The sequence below is a fragment of the Pongo pygmaeus genome, chromosome 20, assembly GCF_028885625.2.
Source record: "Pongo pygmaeus isolate AG05252 chromosome 20, NHGRI_mPonPyg2-v2.0_pri, whole genome shotgun sequence".
NCBI classification, from domain to species: Eukaryota; Metazoa; Chordata; class Mammalia; order Primates; family Hominidae; genus Pongo; species Pongo pygmaeus.
In genome coordinates, this window is record NC_072393.2 from 42,264,072 (window position 1) to 42,285,385 (window position 21,314).

General features: G+C 39.1%; 2 protein-coding genes and 1 pseudogene across 6 annotated transcripts in view; 2 read left to right on the forward strand and 1 right to left on the reverse strand.

The window, feature by feature from the left end:
* The window catches only part of ZNF345 (zinc finger protein 345), a 50,838-nt gene extending 43,061 nt beyond the window's left edge, over positions 1–7,777 (forward strand). Inside the window, exon 4 of the transcript XR_008495663.2 lies at positions 74–7,777. The gene's annotated coding sequence lies outside the window, so the exon portion shown is untranslated. The remainder of the gene's footprint in view (positions 1–73) is intronic.
* ZNF829 (zinc finger protein 829) overlaps positions 1–21,314 on the reverse strand; it is a 31,954-nt gene that overhangs the window by 8,078 nt on the left and 2,562 nt on the right. For all 5 annotated transcript variants that reach the window (XM_054462454.2, XM_054462452.2, XM_054462455.2 and 2 more), the window contains 2 exons: positions 15,588–15,714; positions 15,184–15,279 (listed from right to left, as the gene is read on the reverse strand). In XM_054462454.2, coding sequence (XP_054318429.2) covers positions 15,184–15,279; positions 15,588–15,714 — 223 coding nt within the window. The remainder of the gene's footprint in view (positions 1–15,183; positions 15,280–15,587; positions 15,715–21,314) is intronic.
* LOC129020282 (large ribosomal subunit protein eL31-like) lies at positions 8,917–9,389 on the forward strand (annotated as a pseudogene).

The window sequence follows — 21,314 nt, forward strand, 5'->3', positions numbered from 1 at the left end:
GTGTTCAGCACCATCCTCCATATTACAGAGAGATTCTAATTTTTTTAAAAATTTTTCTTTGCCCCCACCCCAGATCCCCACAGGCGCTGCCTGAGACCCAGCTCTGTGTCTCCTCATCGTACAGCTTGCGGAGCTCCACCTGCAAGGCCATCAGCATGCCCAGGCAGGGGTTAAGCTGGAGGGCCATGGAGGAGGACAGGCCAGCAGGATGCCACCTCTGCTCCAGGGCATGCACCATGTGTGAGAGATTCTAATTATATACACGTTCATAAACATATACTCACATGCACAGAGTATGATACTGTATGTTTTGCAATTTGTAGACAATTGTCAGACCTACATGAAAGGACTATTAAGAATAATAAATGTGTTGAAAGGTTTAAATGGCGGGGGTGGGTGGAGTTCAGTGACTGTGCAATGGTATACTGGCAAATCACCAGCCTCCAACAAATCTAATATGCTGAACACAACTGGTGGGAAGAGTAGACAGGTACATCTCTTCTGTACATACAGCATGATATGGGTTAGGGACTCACTGAAAATAATTTGCTCTGGAATTCTGTGATGTTGACCTTGGGAGAAAGAAATGAATAATTCAAGTCAGCAGTGACTGAGAAGGAAGGCGGCTCAAGTTTGAGACACAAGAGAGTTAAGATAGGATGAAATGTACTCTATGAGAAGAATGGAACTCCATGTCAACATATAGTGAGCCCCAGTTCTATGCTTTAAGGCGACCTCTGAGCCCTCTTTTCCTTATTAAAATGGGACTGACACTTAACTTATGATTGCTAAAAAGATGAGGAATAACGTATATAAATAATCTGATATAAAGTAAGCACTCAGTATTGGTAGCTATTATTATGAAAAAATGTCATAGCAAAAACAGATATTGGGCAAATGAAATGGCTTGAAGACATCAAAATAAAAGCCAGCTAGACTATCTTAAGTCTTCCCTCCACACAATCATTGGCCAAACTTAGTCTGGGTGAGTCCCTAAAAATCTCTTAAAGTTGTCCTCATTTAATTATCGAATCCCCTCTTTCCTAGACCACTACAGGAATCTCCTAATGGTCTCCCCAATATGTTTCAGCACCCTCTAATCCATTCAGCACCTGGTGTGGTATTTGGTCTCACTTTGCCCTCCTGAAAATCTAAACTCCTTGGTAATTACCAAGAAGACTCCAATAATGAGGCTCTTGCCTACCTCTCCAACCTTGTGTTATACTCCACTTCCACTTGCTCAAGAAGCCCCAGTCCTTCAAGCACCTCAAGTTCTCCCTGCCCCTCAGGGCCTTCCCACATGGATCTCCCCTTTGCCTGGCATACCCCTCATCCTATCACCATTGTTGGGCCTGCTAACAATGAGAAAAGCCTCATCACAGCTTCCACTAACAACCAAGCCCTAAGCCACTGAGGAACTTGCAGACACTGCTGACACTGATTGCAGCCAGAGAAATCATATGGAGATTATACCACTGCATCCACCTATAACAAAGCCAAAGCAACCTACCCAACCAACACTATCAATACATCTACAGGAAAAAGGTTTTCCTTATGAAAACAAACCCATAAAATTGGAAAAAATGACCATAACAAGAAATACACAGATATCAATGTAAGGATAAAAGGAACATGAAAAAGCATGGAAGCATGACATCTCCAAAGTAACACAATAATGCTCCAGCAACAGATTCCAACAAACAAGAAATCTATCAAGTGCCTGAAAAAGAATTCAAAATAATGATATTAAAGAAGCTCAGTGGGAAACAATAGAACATGGATAAAAACCAAAAGAATCAGAAAAAACAATTCATGATCTGAATGAGAAATTCAGCAGATATCATGAAAAAGAACCAAACAGAAGTCCTGAAACTGACAAATTTCAATGAATGAAATAAAAAACACAATTGAGAGCTTCAACAATAGACTAGATCAAGCAGAAGAAAGAATTTCTGAACTTGAAGACAGGGTTTTTTAAAAGAATCCAGGAAGAAAAAGTAAAAAATAATAATCTTTAAAACTGAAGAAAGCTTAGGTGACATATAGGACATCATAAAGCAACCAAATATTCAAATTTTGGGTATTCTAGGAGAAGAGATGGGCAAAGGCATAAAAACCTATTTAACAAAATAATAACTGAAAACTTTCCAAGTCTTGTAAGCAATATAGACATCCTGATACAGAAGGCTCAATGATGCCCAAATAGATTCAATCCAAAAAGGTTTTCCAAGGCCCATTACAGTCAAACTGTCAAAAGTCAAAGACAGAGAATTCTAAAAAAAGCAAGAGAAAGGCATCAAGTCACATATAAGGGAACCCTCAGGCATCAAGTCACATACAAGGGAACCCTCATCAGACTAGCAGCAGATACCTTGGCAGAAACCTTCCATGCCAGGAAAGAATGGGATGATATAGTCAAAGTGCTAAAAGAAAAAAACACTGTCAGCCCAGAATACTATACCTAGCAAAGCCATCCTTCAAAAATGAAGGAGAAAGTTTTTCCCAGAGAAAATGTATCACAACTAGGGTGGCCCTATCAAAAGTGGCAAAGGGTGTCCTACATCTGGAAGTGAAAGACATATCTACCATCATTAAACAAATGAAAATATCTACCATATCTACCATCATTAAACAAATGAAAATAAGAAGCTCACTGGTAGAGCAGATATACAAATGGAAAGAAAAAGGACTCAGATGTAACCATTACATAAAACCACCAAATGATAAGAGAAAAGAAAAAGGATATAAAACAACCATAAAAAATTAACAGATTAGGAATAAATCCTCACCTATTAATAATAACCTTGAATATAAACAGTCAAATTCCCCACTTAAAAGGTACAGTCCGGTTGAATGGATAAAATAAATATGACTCACCTATATACTGGCTGTGAGAAACTCACTTTATATATAAAATCATAGACTGAAAGTGAAGGGATGAAAAAAAAAATACTGCACACAAACAGAAACCAAAAGCAAGTGAGAGTAGCCATACTTAAATAAAACAGACATTAAATAAAAAACTGCAAAAGAAGCAAAGAAGGTCATTATGTAATGATAAAGGGGTCAATTCAGCCAGAGCATATAAAGTTCTAAATTTATAGGCACCCAACACTGCAGCACCCAGATATATAAGCAAATATTATTAGACCTAAAAAGAGAGATAGGGCTGGGCGTGGTGGCTCATGCCTGTAATCCCAACACTTTGGGAGGCCAAGGCGGGAGGATCACTTGAGGTCAGGAGTTCGAGACCAGCCTTCCCAACACGACGAAACCCTGTCTCTACTAAAAATACAAAAATTAGCTGGGCGTGGCCAGGCGTAGTGGCTCATGCCTGTAATCCCAGCACTTTGAGAGGCCGAGGCAGACAGATCACGAGGTCAGGAGATTGAGACCATCCTGGCTAACATGGTGAAACCTCGTCTCTACTAAAAATACAAAAAATTAGCCAGGCATGGTGGCAGGCACCTGTAGTCCCACCTACTCAGGAGGCTCAGGCAGGAGAATGGTGTGAACCTGGGAGGCAGAGCCTGAAGTGAGCTGGGTTCGCACCACTGCACTGCAGCTTGGATGACAGCGCAAGACTGTCAAAAAAAAAAAAAAAAAGAAAAAAAAATTAGCTGGGCGTGGTGGCAGGCACCTGTAATACAAGCTACTCAGGAGGCTGAGGCAGGAGAATTGCTTGAACCTGGGAGGCAGAGGTTGCAGTGAGCCAATATTGTGCCACTGCACTCCAGCCTGGGTGACAGAGCTAGACTCTGTCTCAAAAAAACAACAACAAAAAAAGATAGACTCCCATAAAATAATAGTACAGGACTTCAACATCCCACTCTCAGCATTAGACAGTTCATCTAGATAGAAAATCAACAGCTTTGGATTTAAACTAGACATTAGACCAAATGGACCTACCAGACACTAACTGAACATTTTATCCAACAGCTGCAGAATACACATTGTTCCCATCAGCACATGGAACATCCTCCAGGAAGAGACCATACGTTAGGCCATAAGACAAGTTATAACTAATTTTTAAAAATAGAAATCATATCAAGTATCTTCTCAGACTACACTAGAATAAAACTAGAAATCAATAACAAAAACTTTGTAAACCACACAAATAAATGGAAATTTAAACAATGTGTTTGCTCATGAATGCCCATTGGGTCAATTAAGAAATTAAAGATCATCAAAGCAACTACAAGCAACTATATGCTAACAAATCAGATAACCTAGAGGAAACAGAAAAATTCCTGGATACATGAAAACCTACCAAGACTGAACCAGGAAGAAACAGAGCAGAAGAACCTGAGCAGACCAATAACGAGTAATGAGATTGAAGCAGTAGTAAAATGTCTCCCAACAAAGAAAAGCCCAAGACTAAATGGCTTTACTGCTGAATCCTACCAAAATTACAAATAACTAACCTCAATTTTTCTCAAACTATTCCAAAAAATGGAAGAGAAGTTAATTCTTCCTAATCCATTCTACAAGGCCAGCATTACCCTGATACCAAAACCAGAGAGGGACACAACAACAACAACAAAAAAGAGGTGATATCTCTCATGAACATAGACACAAAACCCCTCAATGAAATACTAGCAAATGAAATCCAATAATACAACAACAAGATAATATACAACGATTAAGTGAGATTTTTCCTGAAAAGTGCAAGGATGGCTCAACATAAGCAAATCAATAAACATGATGTATCAGATCAACAGGATGAGGGACAAAAACCATATGATCAGCTCAATAGATGCAGAGAAAGCATCTGATAAAGTTCAACATCTCTTCATTATAAAAACCTCTCAACAATTAGGCATTAAAAAAACATACCTTAACATAATAAAGACTATATATGACAAATGTACAGCTAACATCATACTGAATGGGGAAAAGCTGAAAGCCTTTCCTCTAAGAACTGGAACAAGACAAAGAAGCCCACATTCACCACTATTATTCAATATAGTACTGGAAGTCCTATCCAGAGCAATCAGGCAAGAGAAAGAAATAAAAGGCATCCAGATTGGATAATAGAAAGTCACATTGTCCCTTTACAGATGACATGATCTTACATATATTTAAAAACCTAAAGATGCCACCAGAAATTCTTGGAACTGATCAATGAAATCAGTAAAGTTGCAAGATACAAAATCAATATACAAAAACAAGTAGTACGCTGGGCACGGTGGCTCACGCCTATAATCCCAGCACTTTGGAAGGCCGAGGTGGGTGGATTACTTGAGGTCACGAGTTTGAGACCAGCCTGGCCAACATGGTGAAACCTTGTCTTGACTAAAAATACAAAAATTGGCCAGGTGTGGTGGCAGGCACCTGTGGTCCCACCTACGCGGGAGGCTGAGGCAGAACTGCTTGAACCCAGGAGGTGGAGGCTGCAGAGAGCTGAGATCATGCCATTGCACTCCAGCCTGGGAGACAGAGTGAAACTCTGTCTCAAAAAGAAAAAAAAAAAAGGATTTCTGTACATCCACAATAATGAATTAGCTGAAAAAGAAATCAAGAAAACAATCCCATTTATTAATATAACAGCTACAAAAAACAACCTAGAAATAAATTTAACCATGAAGTGAAAGACCTCTACAAGGAAAACTACAAAACACCGACAAAAGAAACTGAAGACAACACAAACAAATAAAAAGAGATTTGCATGCTTATGCACTGGAAGAACTATTGTTAAAATGAACATACTTCCCAAAGCAATCTACAGATTCAATGCAATCTACAGATTCAGTGCAATCCCTACTGAAATACCAGTCAGTTTTTACATGAACAGGAAAAAAATCCTAAAATTTGTAGGAAACCATAAAAGATGCCAAATAGCCAATGCAATCTGTAGCAAAAGAACACAAGTGGAAGAATCAAACTTCAAAATATACTACAAAGCTGTCGTAACCAAAACAGCATGGTACTGCCATAAAAATAGACCCAAGGACCAATGGAACAGAAGAGAGAACCCACAAATAAATCCATGTATTTATAGTCAACTGATGGTTGACAAAAGTGCCAAGAACAGACATTGGGAAAAGGACATGCTGTTCAATAAATGGTGCTGGGAAAACTGGTTATCCATATAGTGAAGAATGAAACTAGACTGTATCTCTCACCATATACAAAAATAAACTCAAAATGAATTAAATACTTAACTATAAGACCCCAAATTATAAAACTACTAGAGGAAAACATAGGGGAAACACTTCAGAAGAATAGGCAAATATATTTTAGATAAGACCTCAAAGATATTTTCAATAAGGGGCAACAACAAAAAAATAGACAAATTGGACTATATTGAACTAAAATCCTTCTGCACAGCAAAGGAAACAATCAACAGAGTGAAGAGACCTGTAGAATGGGAGAAAATATTTGCAAACTCTTCACCTGAGAAGGGACTAATATCCAGAATTAACAAGGAAGCAAAAAAACTTAATAGCAGTGCCATAGCGGCTCATAACTGTAATCCCAGCACATTGGGAGGCCGAGTCAGGAGGATCACTTGAGGCCAGGAGTTCAAGACCAACCTGGGGCACATAGGGAGACCCCCCCCATCTCTATAAACAGTTTTAAAATTAGCTAGGTATAGTGGCATGCACCTGCAGTCTTAGCTACTTAGGAGGCTGAGGTGGTAGAATCACTTGAGCCTGGGAATTCAAGGATGCGGTGAGCTGTGATCATGCCACTGCACTCCAGTCTGGCTGACAGTGAAACTCTCTCACATACACAAAAAATGACACTGGGCACATTCTATTAGTAAAAGAAAAAAATACATACATATATATATATATATATGTATAAAACAATTGATAAATATTCAAAGTGATGGGTATCTAAATACCTTGATTTGATCCTTATACATTGTATGAATATATCAATATATTGCTTGTACTCTATAAATATGTATAATTTGTATCGATAAAAACTAAAAAAAAAGCTCATGAGAAATCTAATGTATGGCAGGAGGACTATAGTTAGTAATACTCTATTGTATACTAGAAATTTGTCAGGAAAGTAGGTTTTAAGTACTCTTACCCTAAACAAAGAAAGAAGAAAAGATTACAGTTATTTGATACGATCTGCTTAACTATAGTAATTATTTCAATATGCATGTGTATCAAAACATGTTGTACACCTAGAATTTATACAATAATTTTTAAAAAAAGGTTCATATAAAAAAATTTTTTTAAACACATATAAAAATAGAAAGAATGAGTAACACTTAGTATTTGCTAGCAAAACAGGGTGACTGTAGTCAAAAATAATTTAATTGAACATTTAAAAATAACTAAGAGGCCGGGCGTGGTGGCTCATGTCTGTAATCCCAGCACTTTGGGAGGCCAAGGTGGGTGGATCACTTGAGGTCCGGAGTTTGAGACCAGCCTGGCCAACATGGTAAAACTCTGTCTCTACTAAAAACACACACACACACACACACACAAATTAGCTGGGCATGGTGGTACGTGCCTGTAGTCCCAACTACTTGGGAGGCTGAGGCACGAGAATCACTTGAACCTGGGAGGCAGAAGTTGCAGTGAGCAGAGATCACAGCACTGCAGCACTGCCCTTCAGCCTGGGTGACAGAGTGAGACTCTGTCTAAAAAAAACAAAACAAAACAAAACAAAATCCCCTAAAAACTAAAAGAGTACAATAAGATTGTAACACAAAGGATAAATGCTTCAGGTGATAGATATCCCATTTCTCCCGATATAAGCATTGCATGCCTGTATCAAAATATCTCATGTAACCCATAAATATACATACCTGCTGTGTACCCAAAAAATTAAAAATAAAGATTAATAAATAAATAAAAACAACCAGGCCAAGTGTGGTGACTCACTCCTGTAATCCCAGCACTTTGGAGGGCTGAGGCAGGTGGATCACTTGAAATCAGTTCAAGACCAGCCTGGCCAACATGTTGAAACCTCGTCTCTACTAAAAATACAAAAATTAGCTGGGTGTGGTGGCATGAGCCTGTAATCCCAGCTACACAGGAGGCTGAGGCAAGGGAATTGCTTGAACCCAGGAGGCGGAGGTTGCAGTAAGCCAAGATTGTGCCATTGTACTCCAGCCTGGGCAACAGAGCGAGACTGTCTCAAAAAAAAAAAAAAAAAAAAGATAACAAGTGTTAGCAAATGATGTGGAGAAACTGGAACCATCATACACTGCTGGTGGGCATGTAAAATGGTGTAGCCATTTTGGAAAAGAGTCTAGCAGTTCCTCAACTGGCTAAACACAGAGTTATGATATGACCCAGCAATTCTACTCCTAGGTAGAAACCTGAAAGAACTGAAAGCTGATGTCCACACAAAAACTTATAGACATGTTCATACAACATTAATCAAAATAGCCCAAAAGAGGAAACCCAAATGTCCATCAACTGATCAATGGATAAATGTGGTATATCCATAAAATGGAATAGTATTTGGCAATAAAAAGGAATGAAATGCTGATACATGCTACAACATAGATGAACCCTGAAAAGCATTAAGTTATGAAATAGGGAATTTGCAGAAGACCACATATTGTACAATTCCATTTATATGAAATGTCCAGAATAGGCAAATCCATAGAGAAAATCAACTCATGGTTGCCTGGGGCTGGAGAGGGGTGGGAATAACAGCTAGAGTGTACAGGGATTTTTCTGAGGTGATAAAAATGTTCTAAAATTGATTATGGTGACGGTTATACAACTCTATTATATTAAAAGTCACTGAATTGTACATTTTATGTGGGTGAACTATATGGTATGCGAATTATACCTTAAAAAAGCTGAAAATAAAACAAAATTAAAGGAGCGCTACTCTGGTTCATAGCGAGCAGGGGTTGGGCAACTTTTTAAGTAAAGAATAAGATAGCAAATATTATCAGCTTTGTGGGCTATCCAAGTGTGTGATTGTAGTGCAAAGACAGTCACAGAAAACTTCTAGTAGTTTGAATATGGTAGCTTTAAAAAATAAACAAGTCTTTCCAACTTGGACCCGGCAGAATGGCTCCCACAAAGAAGGGTGGCGAGAAGAAAAAGGGCCGTTCTGCCATCAACGAGGTGGTGACGTGAGAATACACCATCAGTAGTATGTACAAGCGCATCCATGGAGTGGGCTTCAAGAAGCGTGCCCCTCGGACACTCAAAGAGATTCAGAAATTTGCCATGAAGGAGATGGGAACTCCAGATGTGCACATTGATACCAGGCTCAACAAAGCTGTCTGGGCCAAAGGAATAAGGAATGCCCCATAACGAATCCATGTGCGGTTGTCCAGAATATGTAATGGGGATGAAGATTCACCAAATAAGCTCTATACTTTGGTTACCTATGTATCTGTTACCACTTTCAAAAATCTACAGACAGTCAATGTGGATGAGAACTATGAGAACTAATCACTGATCGTCAAATACATCAAATAGTTATAAAATTGCAAAAAAAAGAAAAAAAAAAAAAACAAGTGCCCCCCCACCCCGCAAAAATAACCCCACAACCTCACAAGAACTGCTAGCTCAAAAACAGAAATTTTCAAAGAGACTGGCTTAATAATTCTGGTTTAAAAATAGCTATATATCTTCCTCCTGATTTTATCAGTGTAAAATGTAAATTTTAAGATTATAAAAACTAGGCCGGGTGCTGTGGCTCACGCCTGTAATCCCAGCACTTTGGGAGGCCAAGGCAGGTGGATTACTTGAGCTCAGGAGTTCGAGACCAGCCTGGGTAATATGGCAAAATCCCATCTCTACAAAAAATACAAAAATTAGCCGGTCATGGTGCCGTGCAATGTAGTCCCAGCTACTAGGGAGGCTGAGGTGGGAGGGTCACTTGAGCCTGGGAGAGGTGGGTGTGGGGGAGGTTGTAGTGAGCCAAGAAGCACCACTGAACTCCAGCCTGAGCAACAGAGCCAGACTGTGTCTCAAAATAAAATAAAATAAAATAATAAAAATTATACAATTATGTGTTAAACCAAATCAAATTATAGTTCTGTCAGACTTTTTGACATCAAAGTAACTGTTGGGCCAGGTGCAGTGGCTCACGCCTATAATCCCAGCACTTTGGGAGGCCGAGGCGGGTGGATTACTTGAGGTCAGGAGTTAGAGACCAGCCTGGGCAACATGGTGAAACCCCATCTCTACTAAAAATACAAAAATTAGCTGGACATGGTGGCGCACGCCTGTAATCCCAGCTACTTGGGAAGATGAGGCAGGAGAATCGCTTGAACCCAGGAGGCGGAGGTTGTAGTGAGCCGAGATCACACCATTGCACTCCAGCCTGGGCGACAGAGCGAATCTCCGTCTCAAAAAAAAAAAAAAGAAGAAGAAGAAAAAAAATAACTGTGTTGCTCTGTAGTGTGTCAGTTTAAATATAGTAGTCAAGATTTTTAGTTAACTTTAAGACAATGGACATTAAGTAAGAAAAATTAATAGATAATCCTCGAAAACCTGGATGATTTCTAACATAAGGTATTAAAACATTGATTCCTAAGAATAGTTTTAACAAATATGCCATTATTATTTAATATGTATGCCTTGTTTTTTATGTTAGAGGATGGCTATACCTTTGGGTAATATAAATAAATACATGTGGTTTTTTTTTGTTTTGTTTTTGGGTCAAGGGTAATTTTAGTTATGGTATGTGCAGGGCACAAATGTGCAAAAGGGCATTTCTGTCCTTTTTATAAAGGCTTATAAGGAATGTGGGTGGCTATTGGGGAAGTGGTGTCACGTCAGGAGTCTGTTCAAATGTTTATATATCACAGTTCTCAATTACCTACCTCCCACATCTTTCTTTATAATTTGAGTAGTTAAGACTATCTGGGAATAATAATAACAGAAATGTAATAGATATGCTTTTGTTATCAAGGAAATTATAGGTTGGGTGCAGTGGCTCAGACCTGTAATCCCAGCACTTTGGGAGGCCAAGGCGGGTGGAACACCTGAAGTCAGGAATTCGAGACCATCCTGGCCAACATGGTGAAACCCCATCTCTACTAAAAATAAAAAAATTAGCTGGGCATGGTGGCAGGTGCCTGTAATCCCAGCTACTCGGGAGGCTGAGGCAGGAGAATCACTTGAACCTGGGAGGCAGAGGTTGCAGTGAGCTGAGATTGCACCACTGCACTCCAGCCTGGGCAACAAGAGTAAAACCCTGTCTCGAAAGAAAAAAATAACAATAGTTTTGTCTTAAAAAAAACAGTTGTTCCAAAATATAAAACTGATACATAAAAAAGACATCTCAGTTTTGATGGGTTTATTTTCAATCCAGTATTTGAACTTGGGAAGAATATGTAAAAACATTCCTAAGTGACTATTATTAAGCAAAGATATCAAAATAGAGAGTACAAACTACAATACAAATAAACATAAGGCATAACACCAATGGGGATGCACATTAAGTAGGTAACAGGAAAGTTCTAACAACATTTGTGTAATCAGGATATAAACTATGAATATATTGCTATAGGCAAGATACATACAGTGATTACGAGAGACCAGCCCTCAACTATCAGAAAAAGACATCAAGAAATACTTTTATAGTTTGATGTATCACAGAATGACAAAACATACTGTGCAAAATTTGAACGTAGGTATCAGAAGAATGAGAGTAAGAGTTGAAAATGTATTGTCTTTGATGAGAGGGACTGGGGCAGTCAGGGTACGAATGTATATGTGAAAAAGCAGGCTGCTGTTTTTCTTTCTTCTCTTTTTTTGAGATGGAGTCTTGCTGTTACCCAGGCTGGAGTGCAGTTGCACGATCTCAGCTCACTGCAACTTCCACCTCCTGGGTTCAAGCGATTCTCCTGCCTTGGCCTCCCAAGTAGCTGGGACTATGGGCGCCTGCCACTATGCCTGGTTAATTTTTGTATTTTTAGTAGAGACGGGGTTTTGCCATGTTGGCCAGGTTGGTTTTGAACTCCTGACCTCAAGTGATCCGCCCGCCTCAGCCTCCCAAGTGCTGGGTTTACAGGTGTGAGCCACCACGCCTGGTCTGGGCTGCTGTTTTTCAATATAAGCTTTATAACACTGTGATTTCAAACTCTGTAAATATATTACTTTAATGAAAATTAAATTAATTATTTTAAAATGAAAAAGGAATAAACAGAGACCACCTTTCAAGTACAAAGGTACAAGGTTAAGGTAAGATTAAGAAGGGGGTGAATTAGCAAGCTGGTAGGGAGGAAAAGTGGTAGGAGAGACAGAAATAAAATACTTAAAGGCAGCTAAGATCAACTGATAGCTGGGAAAAAGTGAAGATTCACAAACTCCTCCCTAGGTTCCTAGAGCTTTGTTAAATCTAGAATTCTTTCTCAAGGGAGGCATGGATCTTCTATTTCCAACGCTAACTCCATAGGTAATAACATCTGCTTCTAGGGCTCCAACCATTAACTTCTACTTGGATCAATTTCCACTTCCATATTTTTTGACTGTTTTACAACTTTCTTCTGAGCTTCCTATTTGATCTTCTCATTGATGAATCTTATTCTGTAGAAACTGATTTACAGCAATGTTCTAGCTCCTACATTAGATAACAAGTTTCTTAATAAGCCTACACATTTTCTAAACTGTACAGCACCTAGCAGACTAGTGTATAAAATTAAAAAGTCAAACATTTTTATAAGATTTGCTATTTAAAAATCTTAATTCTCCACAAACTGATATTAATATTCTCATGAAAAAATAACTTGGCATTTTGATTAAGTTTCAAATGACTCTATATAAGCTATGTCTAAATTTTTTTTTTTTTTTTTTTTTTTTGAGACCAAGTTTTGCTCTTGTCCCCTAGGCTGGAGTGCAATGGTGCGATCTCGGCTCACTGCAACCTCCGCCTCCCTGGTTCAAGCGATTCTCCTGCCTCAGCCTCCTGAGTAGCTGGGATTACAGGCGCCCGCCACCACACCTGGCTAATTTTTGTATTTTTAGTAAAGATGGGGTTTCACCATGTTGCCCAGGCTGGTCTTGAACTCCTGACCTCAGGTGATCCACCCACCTTGGCCTCCCAAAGTGCTGGGATTACAGGAGTGAGCCACTGCACCCGGCCTAATTCTAAAATTTACAATGAAAATGCAAAGGACTAAGCAGCAGCAGGAGCACTTGCTCTACTAGGTAAGATTTATTACATGCTACAGTATTAATATAGTGTGGTATTGGCACAAGGATAGACAAATAAGCCCAAGGAACAGAATTCAGAGATAGACTCACAGAAATAGGAATACATGATTTATGACAAAGGTAGTCCTATAGAGAATGGGAAAAGGACAGTCATCTCAATAAACACTAAGAAGTCAACTGGATATTCACATGGAAAAAAAATGAAATTTGACCCCTACCCTCACAATACATACAAATACCAACTTCAGGAAAGTAGATCTAAATGGAAAAAGTAAAACAATAAAGCTACTAGAATATAACATAGGAAATATCTTCATGACCTTGGGGTAGGCAATGATTCCTATCCAGGACACAAAAAAGCAACACTATAAAGAAAAAGACAACTGTGACCACATTAAAATTAATAACTTCTGTTCATCAAAAGGTACTATTAAAAGAGTAAAAGGCAAGATATAAAGTGGTGGGAGATATTTACATCATGTATAACCAAACACAGGGCTGATACATAGAATATAAAAAGAATTCTTTGAAACCAACAGGAAAAAGATAGACAACCGACGAAGTTTAGCCAGGAAACTTAAAGAGGCATGTCACAGAACACACACATCAGAATAACTAAAATTAAAGGGCCTGGCAATAATAACTGGCAAGAATGTAAGAATGCAGAGCAATAGCAACCTTCATACTACTAGTAGAACTGCAAATTGGTATAACTACTTTGGAAAATTGGTATATTTACTAAAGTTGAACATACGCATATCCTATTGCTCAGTAATTCCACTCCTATGTATATACCTAAAAGAAATGTGTACATACATTTACCAAAAGTTATACACAGGAACGTTCACAGCAGCATTATGTGTAATAGCTAAAAACTGCAAACAAACCGTCAACAGTAAAAAGGACACTTATAGTAATTAATAATATATAAAGCGTAATTTAAAAAATATTCATAGACTGAAGCAGGACACTGTGGGTCATGCCTGTAATCCCAGCACTTTGGGAGGCTGAGGCAGGTGGATCACCTGAAGTCAGCAGTTTGAAACCAGCCTGGCCAACATGTTGAAACCCTGTCTCTACTAAAAATACAAAAAATTAGCTGGGCGTGGTGGCGCAGGCCTGTAGTTCCAGCTACTCGGGAGGCTGAGGCAGGAGAATCGCTTGAACCCGGGAGGCAGAGGTTGCAATGAGCCGAGATCACACCACTGCACTCCAGCCTGGGCAACACAGCAAGACTCCATCTCAAAAAAAAAAAAAAAAAAAAAAAAATATATATATATGTATATATTCATAGAATGAAATATAACATAGCCAATAAGAATGAACTAACACCAGATATATGCAGCACCATAGATATGTCACATAAACATAATGTTGAGCAAAAAAAGCCAAAGGCAAAAGACTATAAATACTGTGTGATTGCGTCTATACAAAGTTCAAAAATAGGCAAAACGAATCCATGGTGCCAAATGTCAGGATGGTATTTATTTTGGGAGAGGAAAAAGAGGCTGGTGATTGGGAAGGGGCAGAGAAGGGGTTCTGAGGTGCTAGTAATGTTCTATTTATCGTCCTAGTACTGGTTTCACCATTCTCAATTTCACCATACTATGCAATCATAGTCATGTAGTTTTATGTGTGTATGTTATACTTCAATTTTGTTTTAAAGTAAGAAATAATCAAATGTTTGATAAATGAAAGAATGAGCTATTAAATCCAGAACAAACTGGTCAAATATGTTAAATAGCTGAAAGCAGATACAATGAAAACAAGCACAGGGAAAGAAAAAGACACACACATGCACTTACATCTATTTCTTAGGGTGGGAATGTCTACTGTTATACAAGTCTAAACGTAGCGTATCATAGGAAGGAATGAAACTAAAATGTGAGTAGAATAATTATAGCATAATTATAGCCAGGGAGGTGCTTGCTATATTGGACTAAGGAGAAAGTATGAGAAAAAAAAAAAGTGGGATAGCTTATATGGAAGAGGCTTCGGGCCTTTAAAGGGAGCTTCCTGATAACATCTCAGAAGTATATCTCTTTATAGCTCTGCTCCTGAGCCATCATCTCTTACTTACCTGAACACAGGCCTCTAGTCAGTTCTCTATCAACCATCCAGGGCTCTTTTCCTTGTTCCAATAAGGAGATCACAGCTGGCTTAGAATTGGAAAGTCCTGCTCACAAGAAAAGACATGGGACATGGTTATGCTGTGGGCTCCCCAGAAATCAGATCCAGTACCTTAGTGATCAAAGAAGAGATGCCACTACAAGAAGGACCAGAGAAAGACGGAGAAGATGAAGCTTCAGCCACAGCCCATTGGAGCTGCCCACTTCCAACTCTTCCATTCTATTTCAACTCAAACCATTCCTTAGTGAACAGGGAGCAGAAATTCAGCTGGTTACATGAAGCAAATAATTCACAATGGAGAAAGGAGACATTTCCAAGGGCAGACTCTGAATTTTGGGGAATAGTTATCCTTACCCACTGAAACCAGGTTGCTGAAATTCTCCAACATCACTTCTTTGTATAAATTCATCTGACCAGAGTCCAGGCATTCCCATTCCTCTTGAGAGAAGTCTATGGAAACATCCCTGAACATCACTGGCCCCTGAAACAACAAACATGCTTTCACAATGAAAGGAGAAAAGAAAAAGATGGTGGTAGAGGTGGCAAGAAAGGACAGAGAAAGCAAAATTAAAGGGGGTGAATCCTATCATATCAGAAGATATACGTCCTGTGTACAAAGGGATATACAAATAGACTGGACTTTTCCAGTGATATGAAATAGCATGCATTCAGCTCAATTAGTGAGTTTCTTCCCCCTCCCCCCTTTCCCTTTATGCCCCAAGAGAGGGGAAAATGGGAGGGGCTTTCAAACACACCTTATAATACATGGAGTAAAAATTCAGAATATCAGGGGAAAACAAAAATGAAAGTTTCTAAAAGCTTCCAGAAGAAAACACAGATCACATAAGTTTTCAGGAATCGGAATGGCAATAGACTTCTCAATAGCATCATTTGAAATAAGAAAAAAACAAGCAATTCCTTTAATATTATAAAGGAAAATAAATTCTGACCTAGAATTCTATAGCCAGTCAGATTACTAAGCCACTATGAAGATTAAATCAAGACAATTTTAAATCGGTAGGGAATGATAAAAGTATTTCCAAAGTGGCTTTTCTTAGGAAGCTACTAGGCTACATGTTCCATCAAAACTAGGGAGTAAATTAGGAAAAAGAAAAGGTACTATATTAAGAAACTGGAAAACTAACATAAAAATGGTGATGAAAGCGCCAGTATAATTATAAAAGGCAAATCCTAGAACATCATCTGGCAGCAGACTGAGAGAACAGCATCTAGGAACAGAAGTGAGGACTATAGGAAAGACGTCTCCAAAGAAAACTAAGGAGCTAGTATGTTTGATCATGTAGAAAATATTGACAGGCAACTGACAGCAATGTTAGAAAATTTGAAAAAAATAGCAACACATACATAAAATCAGGCAAAAGAAGAAACAAGGCAATTTGCTCTGAGAAAAATACAAATTGTGCTAGAAAGAATCCAGAATCTGGTGTTTTACTTGGCTCACATTAACAATGTCTGCAAGGTCCTAATCACAGGGATAGCAATGATTGAAAGAAAAATTATGAGCCAAGCACGGTGGCTCATGCCTGTAATCCCAGCACTCGAGGCAGGAGGATCACGAGGTCAGGAGTTCAAGACCAGCCTGGCCAACATGATGAAACCCTGTGTCTACTTGAAATACAAAAATTAGCTGGGCGTGGTGGCACACGCCTATAATCCTAGCTACCTGGGAGGCTGAGGTAGGAGAATCACTTGAACCCGGGAGGCGGAGGTTGCAGTGAGCCAAGATCGCACCATTGCCTGGGCAACAGAGTGAGACTCTGTCTTAAAAAAAAAAAAAAAAAAAAGAAAGAAAGAAAGAAAAGAAAAATTGTGATGTAATTCTATTGCGTGGACAAAAAATGAGGACTGTGGTATGGGAAATCTCAATCCATAGTTACCTGCCTAGAAATCACTGGAAAATATGTATCAAAAAATAGCAATATAGGAATATTAATTAGAAATATAGGAAAAATGCTAAGAGAAACAGCAAAAAGAGTAGCTACCTAAGGAGAGTAGAATTGGGTAGTGGGACAATGCCCTGCCATTTTTCATGTCTTTTAACATTTCTTGAATTTTTTTTTTTTTTTTTGAGACGGAGTTTCACTCTTGTTGTCCAGGTTGGAGTGCAGTGGCACAATCTCAGCTCACTGCAACCTCCACCTCTTGGGTTCAAGCGATTCTCCTCCTTCAGCCTCCTGAGTAGCTGGGATTACAGGCGCTGGTCACCACACCCAGCTAATTTTTGTATTTTTAGTAGAGACAGGGTTTCACCATGCTGGTCAGGCTGGTCTCAAACTCCTGACCTCAAGTAATCCACCTGCCTCAGCCTCCCAAAGTGCTGGGATGACAGGCGTGAGCCACCACGCCTGACCCATTTCTTGAATTTTAAAAATGAGAAATGGGTTAAACATAAATTTAAAGTATCACTTAGACAACAGCATACTTTAAGTTTCTTGGAAATTATAATTCTTATAAGACTGTCATAAGAATTATTCCCTATTAACATAAACAAATTAAACTTTTATACTCTTATGGTAGCAGAAATTTCCACAATATAAATACTACTGAATGAATCTTTAATTTCAGACATTTTCTTAGGCAAAAATACTTTGAAGACCCTTTCCAGATATGCAGACCCTTCCCCATACCTTGCCCTATGCATTTCTTCCATTTTGCTGTTCCTTAGTTGTATCCTTTGTAATAAAACTATAATCAGGCCGGGTGCGGTGGCTCATGCCTGTAATCCCAGCACTTTGGGAAGCCAAGGCGGGTGAATCACCTGAGGTCAGGAGTTTGTGACCAGCCTAGCCAACATGGAGAAACCCCATCTTTACTAAAAATACAAAAAATAGCCAGGCGTCGTGGCACGCGCCTGTAATCCCAGCTACTCAGGAGGCCAAGGCAGGAGAATCGCTTGAACCCGGGAGGCAGAGGTTGCAGTGAGCCGAGATTGTGCCATTGCACTCCAGCCTGGACAACAGAGTGAAACGCCATCTTAAAACCAACAAACAAACCAACCAACAAAAAAGTAAAACTATAATCATAAGTATAGTGCTTTCCTGAGTTCTATATGTTATTCTAATGAATTATTGAACCTGAAGGAGAGTTATGGGAACCTCTCAATTTTTGGCTGGCTAGGCAGAAGTGCAGTGCCTTAGACTTGTGGCTGGTGTCTGAAGCAGGTACAGTCTTGTGGGACTGAGTCTTTTTTTTTTTCTTTGAGGCTGAGTCTACTCCATCACCCAGGTTGGAGTGCAGTGGTGCGATCTCAGCTCCCTGCAACCTCTGCCTCCCAGGTTTAAGCAATGCTTCTGCCTCAGCCTCCTGAGTAGCTGGGACCACAGGCGCACACCACCACACCCAGCTAATTTTTGTATTTTTAGTAGAGATGTGGGTTCACCATGTTGGCCAGGCTGTTCTCAAACTCCTAACCTCAAGTGATCTGCCCATCTTGGCCTCCCAAAGTCTTGGGATTATAGGCATGACCAGCTGGGACTGAGCCTCTTAACCAATGGGGTCTATGTTAACTCTGGGTAGTGTCAGAATTCAGTTAGATTATAGGACACTCAGTTAGTGTCCCAAGAATTTTGTTTATAAAAGGACACACATTCCCAATTGATAGGAGAAATGAGGGTACTTCTCCCTCACCTTAGGACAAGCAAGGGGGCCCCTTTAGACTCCAGGGTCCAAAGCAGAATGATGAGATACTTTGGAATAATTTTTGCTGTATTCTCTGGAGGTTAGGGGGCACAAAGATTAGTACCTATTCCCCTCTTTGGACTAGATGTGGACCCAATAAAGGGACAAAGTGACCTCAACAAAGGAATGGATCACAGAATGCAGAAGTGTACGACAGATGTCATAGTAGCCATTTCAAGAAGACATGCAGTGCATATACCAGGAAATGCAATTAGAGGTTTCCAGCAGGCGCTTCTCTGAGAAACCGTTAATAGTGTCTCCTAACAAAGGAGTGTTGAACATCCATCAAGGCAAAAGAGATCAACACCAAAACAAGTCAAGAAAGGCTTTTCTTTTCCTTACCTCCTTTTCCCTACCCCTGCTCTAATCTCATAGGATCCAGAGACTGACTTAGGCAGGAGAAATAGAAGCTCAGGGAGAGGAAATCAAAGGCTTAATTATGTCCCTCTTTCATACTGCAAGCTTGAAGCAATTCTGAGCTTTAGAGAAGAGGCTTTAAATGAAACTCACATATTATTACAGTGAACTAGAGGTTGTAATTAGTAAAATGAGACTAGATTGTGACTGAAAACAATCAAAGGACATCAAAGAGTGATAAAAATTATAGTCTGTACCAGTTCTTATCCAGGGCAACAAAAAAATTAACCCACAGAGAGGGTTGAGAGTACAAATTATGAGGGAAAAAAGTTTTCTTTTGCTTGCTTCATATGGAATCCTGCTTATTTCAAAATGCTGATCACAAGCAGATTTGGTTTTTCAGGTACACAGTCACATCATCTATAAAGTGATAATCTTATGCCCTCTTTTGTAATTTTTAACCTAATTTTTTTTCTTATGTAAGTGTTTTGGTTAATATCTATAAAACAATGTTAAATAACATTGGTAATGTGGTATATCCTTGTTTTACTTCTAATTTTCAAATATTTTGATGTTTCAAATATTTCCTGATTAAACATTAGATTAACTTCTGAAAACAAATTTTATTTCTTTTAAAATTTATTGTCCCCCAGGCACAGTGGCTCATGCCTGTAATCCAGCACTTTGGGAGGCCGAGGTGGGCAGATCACCTGAGGTTGGGAGTTGAAGACCAGCCCGACCAGCATGGAGAAACCCCGTCTCTACTAAAAATACAAAAATTAGCCGGGCGTAGTGGCGCATGCCTGTAATCCCAGCTACTCGGGAGGCTGAGGCAGGAGAATCGCTTGAATCCAGAAGGTGGAGGTTGTGGTGAGCCGAGATCATGCCATTGCACTCCAGCCTGGGCAACAAGAGTGAAACTCCGTCTCAAAAAAAAAAAAAAATTTGTCTACTACAGTACACTACATGTCCCTAGTTATTCCCATTAATACTGGGCAACAATCTTCTCTACAGAAATGAGAAGTGTAACTAGAGACTGATGCGAGAGGGGAAGCAGATATTCTATTTGGGCTTTGACACAGGAGAGGGAAGACTCAGTCCTCTTTAAAAGAAATTCAGATAGAAAGGCCTTACACAAAATACTTAGTTAGACTTATTCTTATCCTGATTTTCTCTGCATCTATACCAAACACATACAATTTAAAAATTGAGAGTGGGCCCACTCAGAGTTCCAAATTTACACCTATTCTGAGTCCTCTATTCTGAGTCCTCTATCCTAGTATGTATCCTCTAATTTTCAGATAAAATGATCACCTGGTGAATGGATAACCTTACAATTTAGTGAGTTCCCCAAGATTAGAAGTGTTGAAACACAAACCGAATAAAGATATTTTTATTATCACTTGGAGGAAGAATCCAAAAACCCTGTAATTGCCTGCCATGCCCACTGCCCCTCCTGAGATGAAGCAAGGTTCTTTTGTTTGCTTTGATTTCAGCTATAAGTATCAACTCTAAAAACCAAAAAGAGATAAGACACAGAAAAGCAGAAGAAATTCTAACATATGTTTAGTTAGAACCTGAGAAGGAAAGGGGGAGAGAATGATACAGGGGCTTTTTGAAGGTGACTGAAGATTTTCCTGAACTAATAATAGATATCCATCCATAAATTTTAAAACTCTACAAATCCCAAGCAGATAAATAAAACACATTTATATATCTTACACTAAAATTACAGAAAGCCAAAACCCAAAACAGTCAGAGGAAGACAAGGCAGATTACCATCAAGGGAGAAGAGTTAATCAAGACTGTATGATACTGGCACAGGAATATACAAAATCAGTGGAAGAGAATAAAGAGTTCATAAATATACCCATGCACATATAGACACTAGATGTATTTGAAGACCAATGAGAACATAATAGATCTTCCAATATATGGTATTGATAAACTGGGTATTAATAAGGAGGGGGGAATCTGACTCCTACCTCATAACATATACAAAAACCAGTTGCAACTATATAAAAT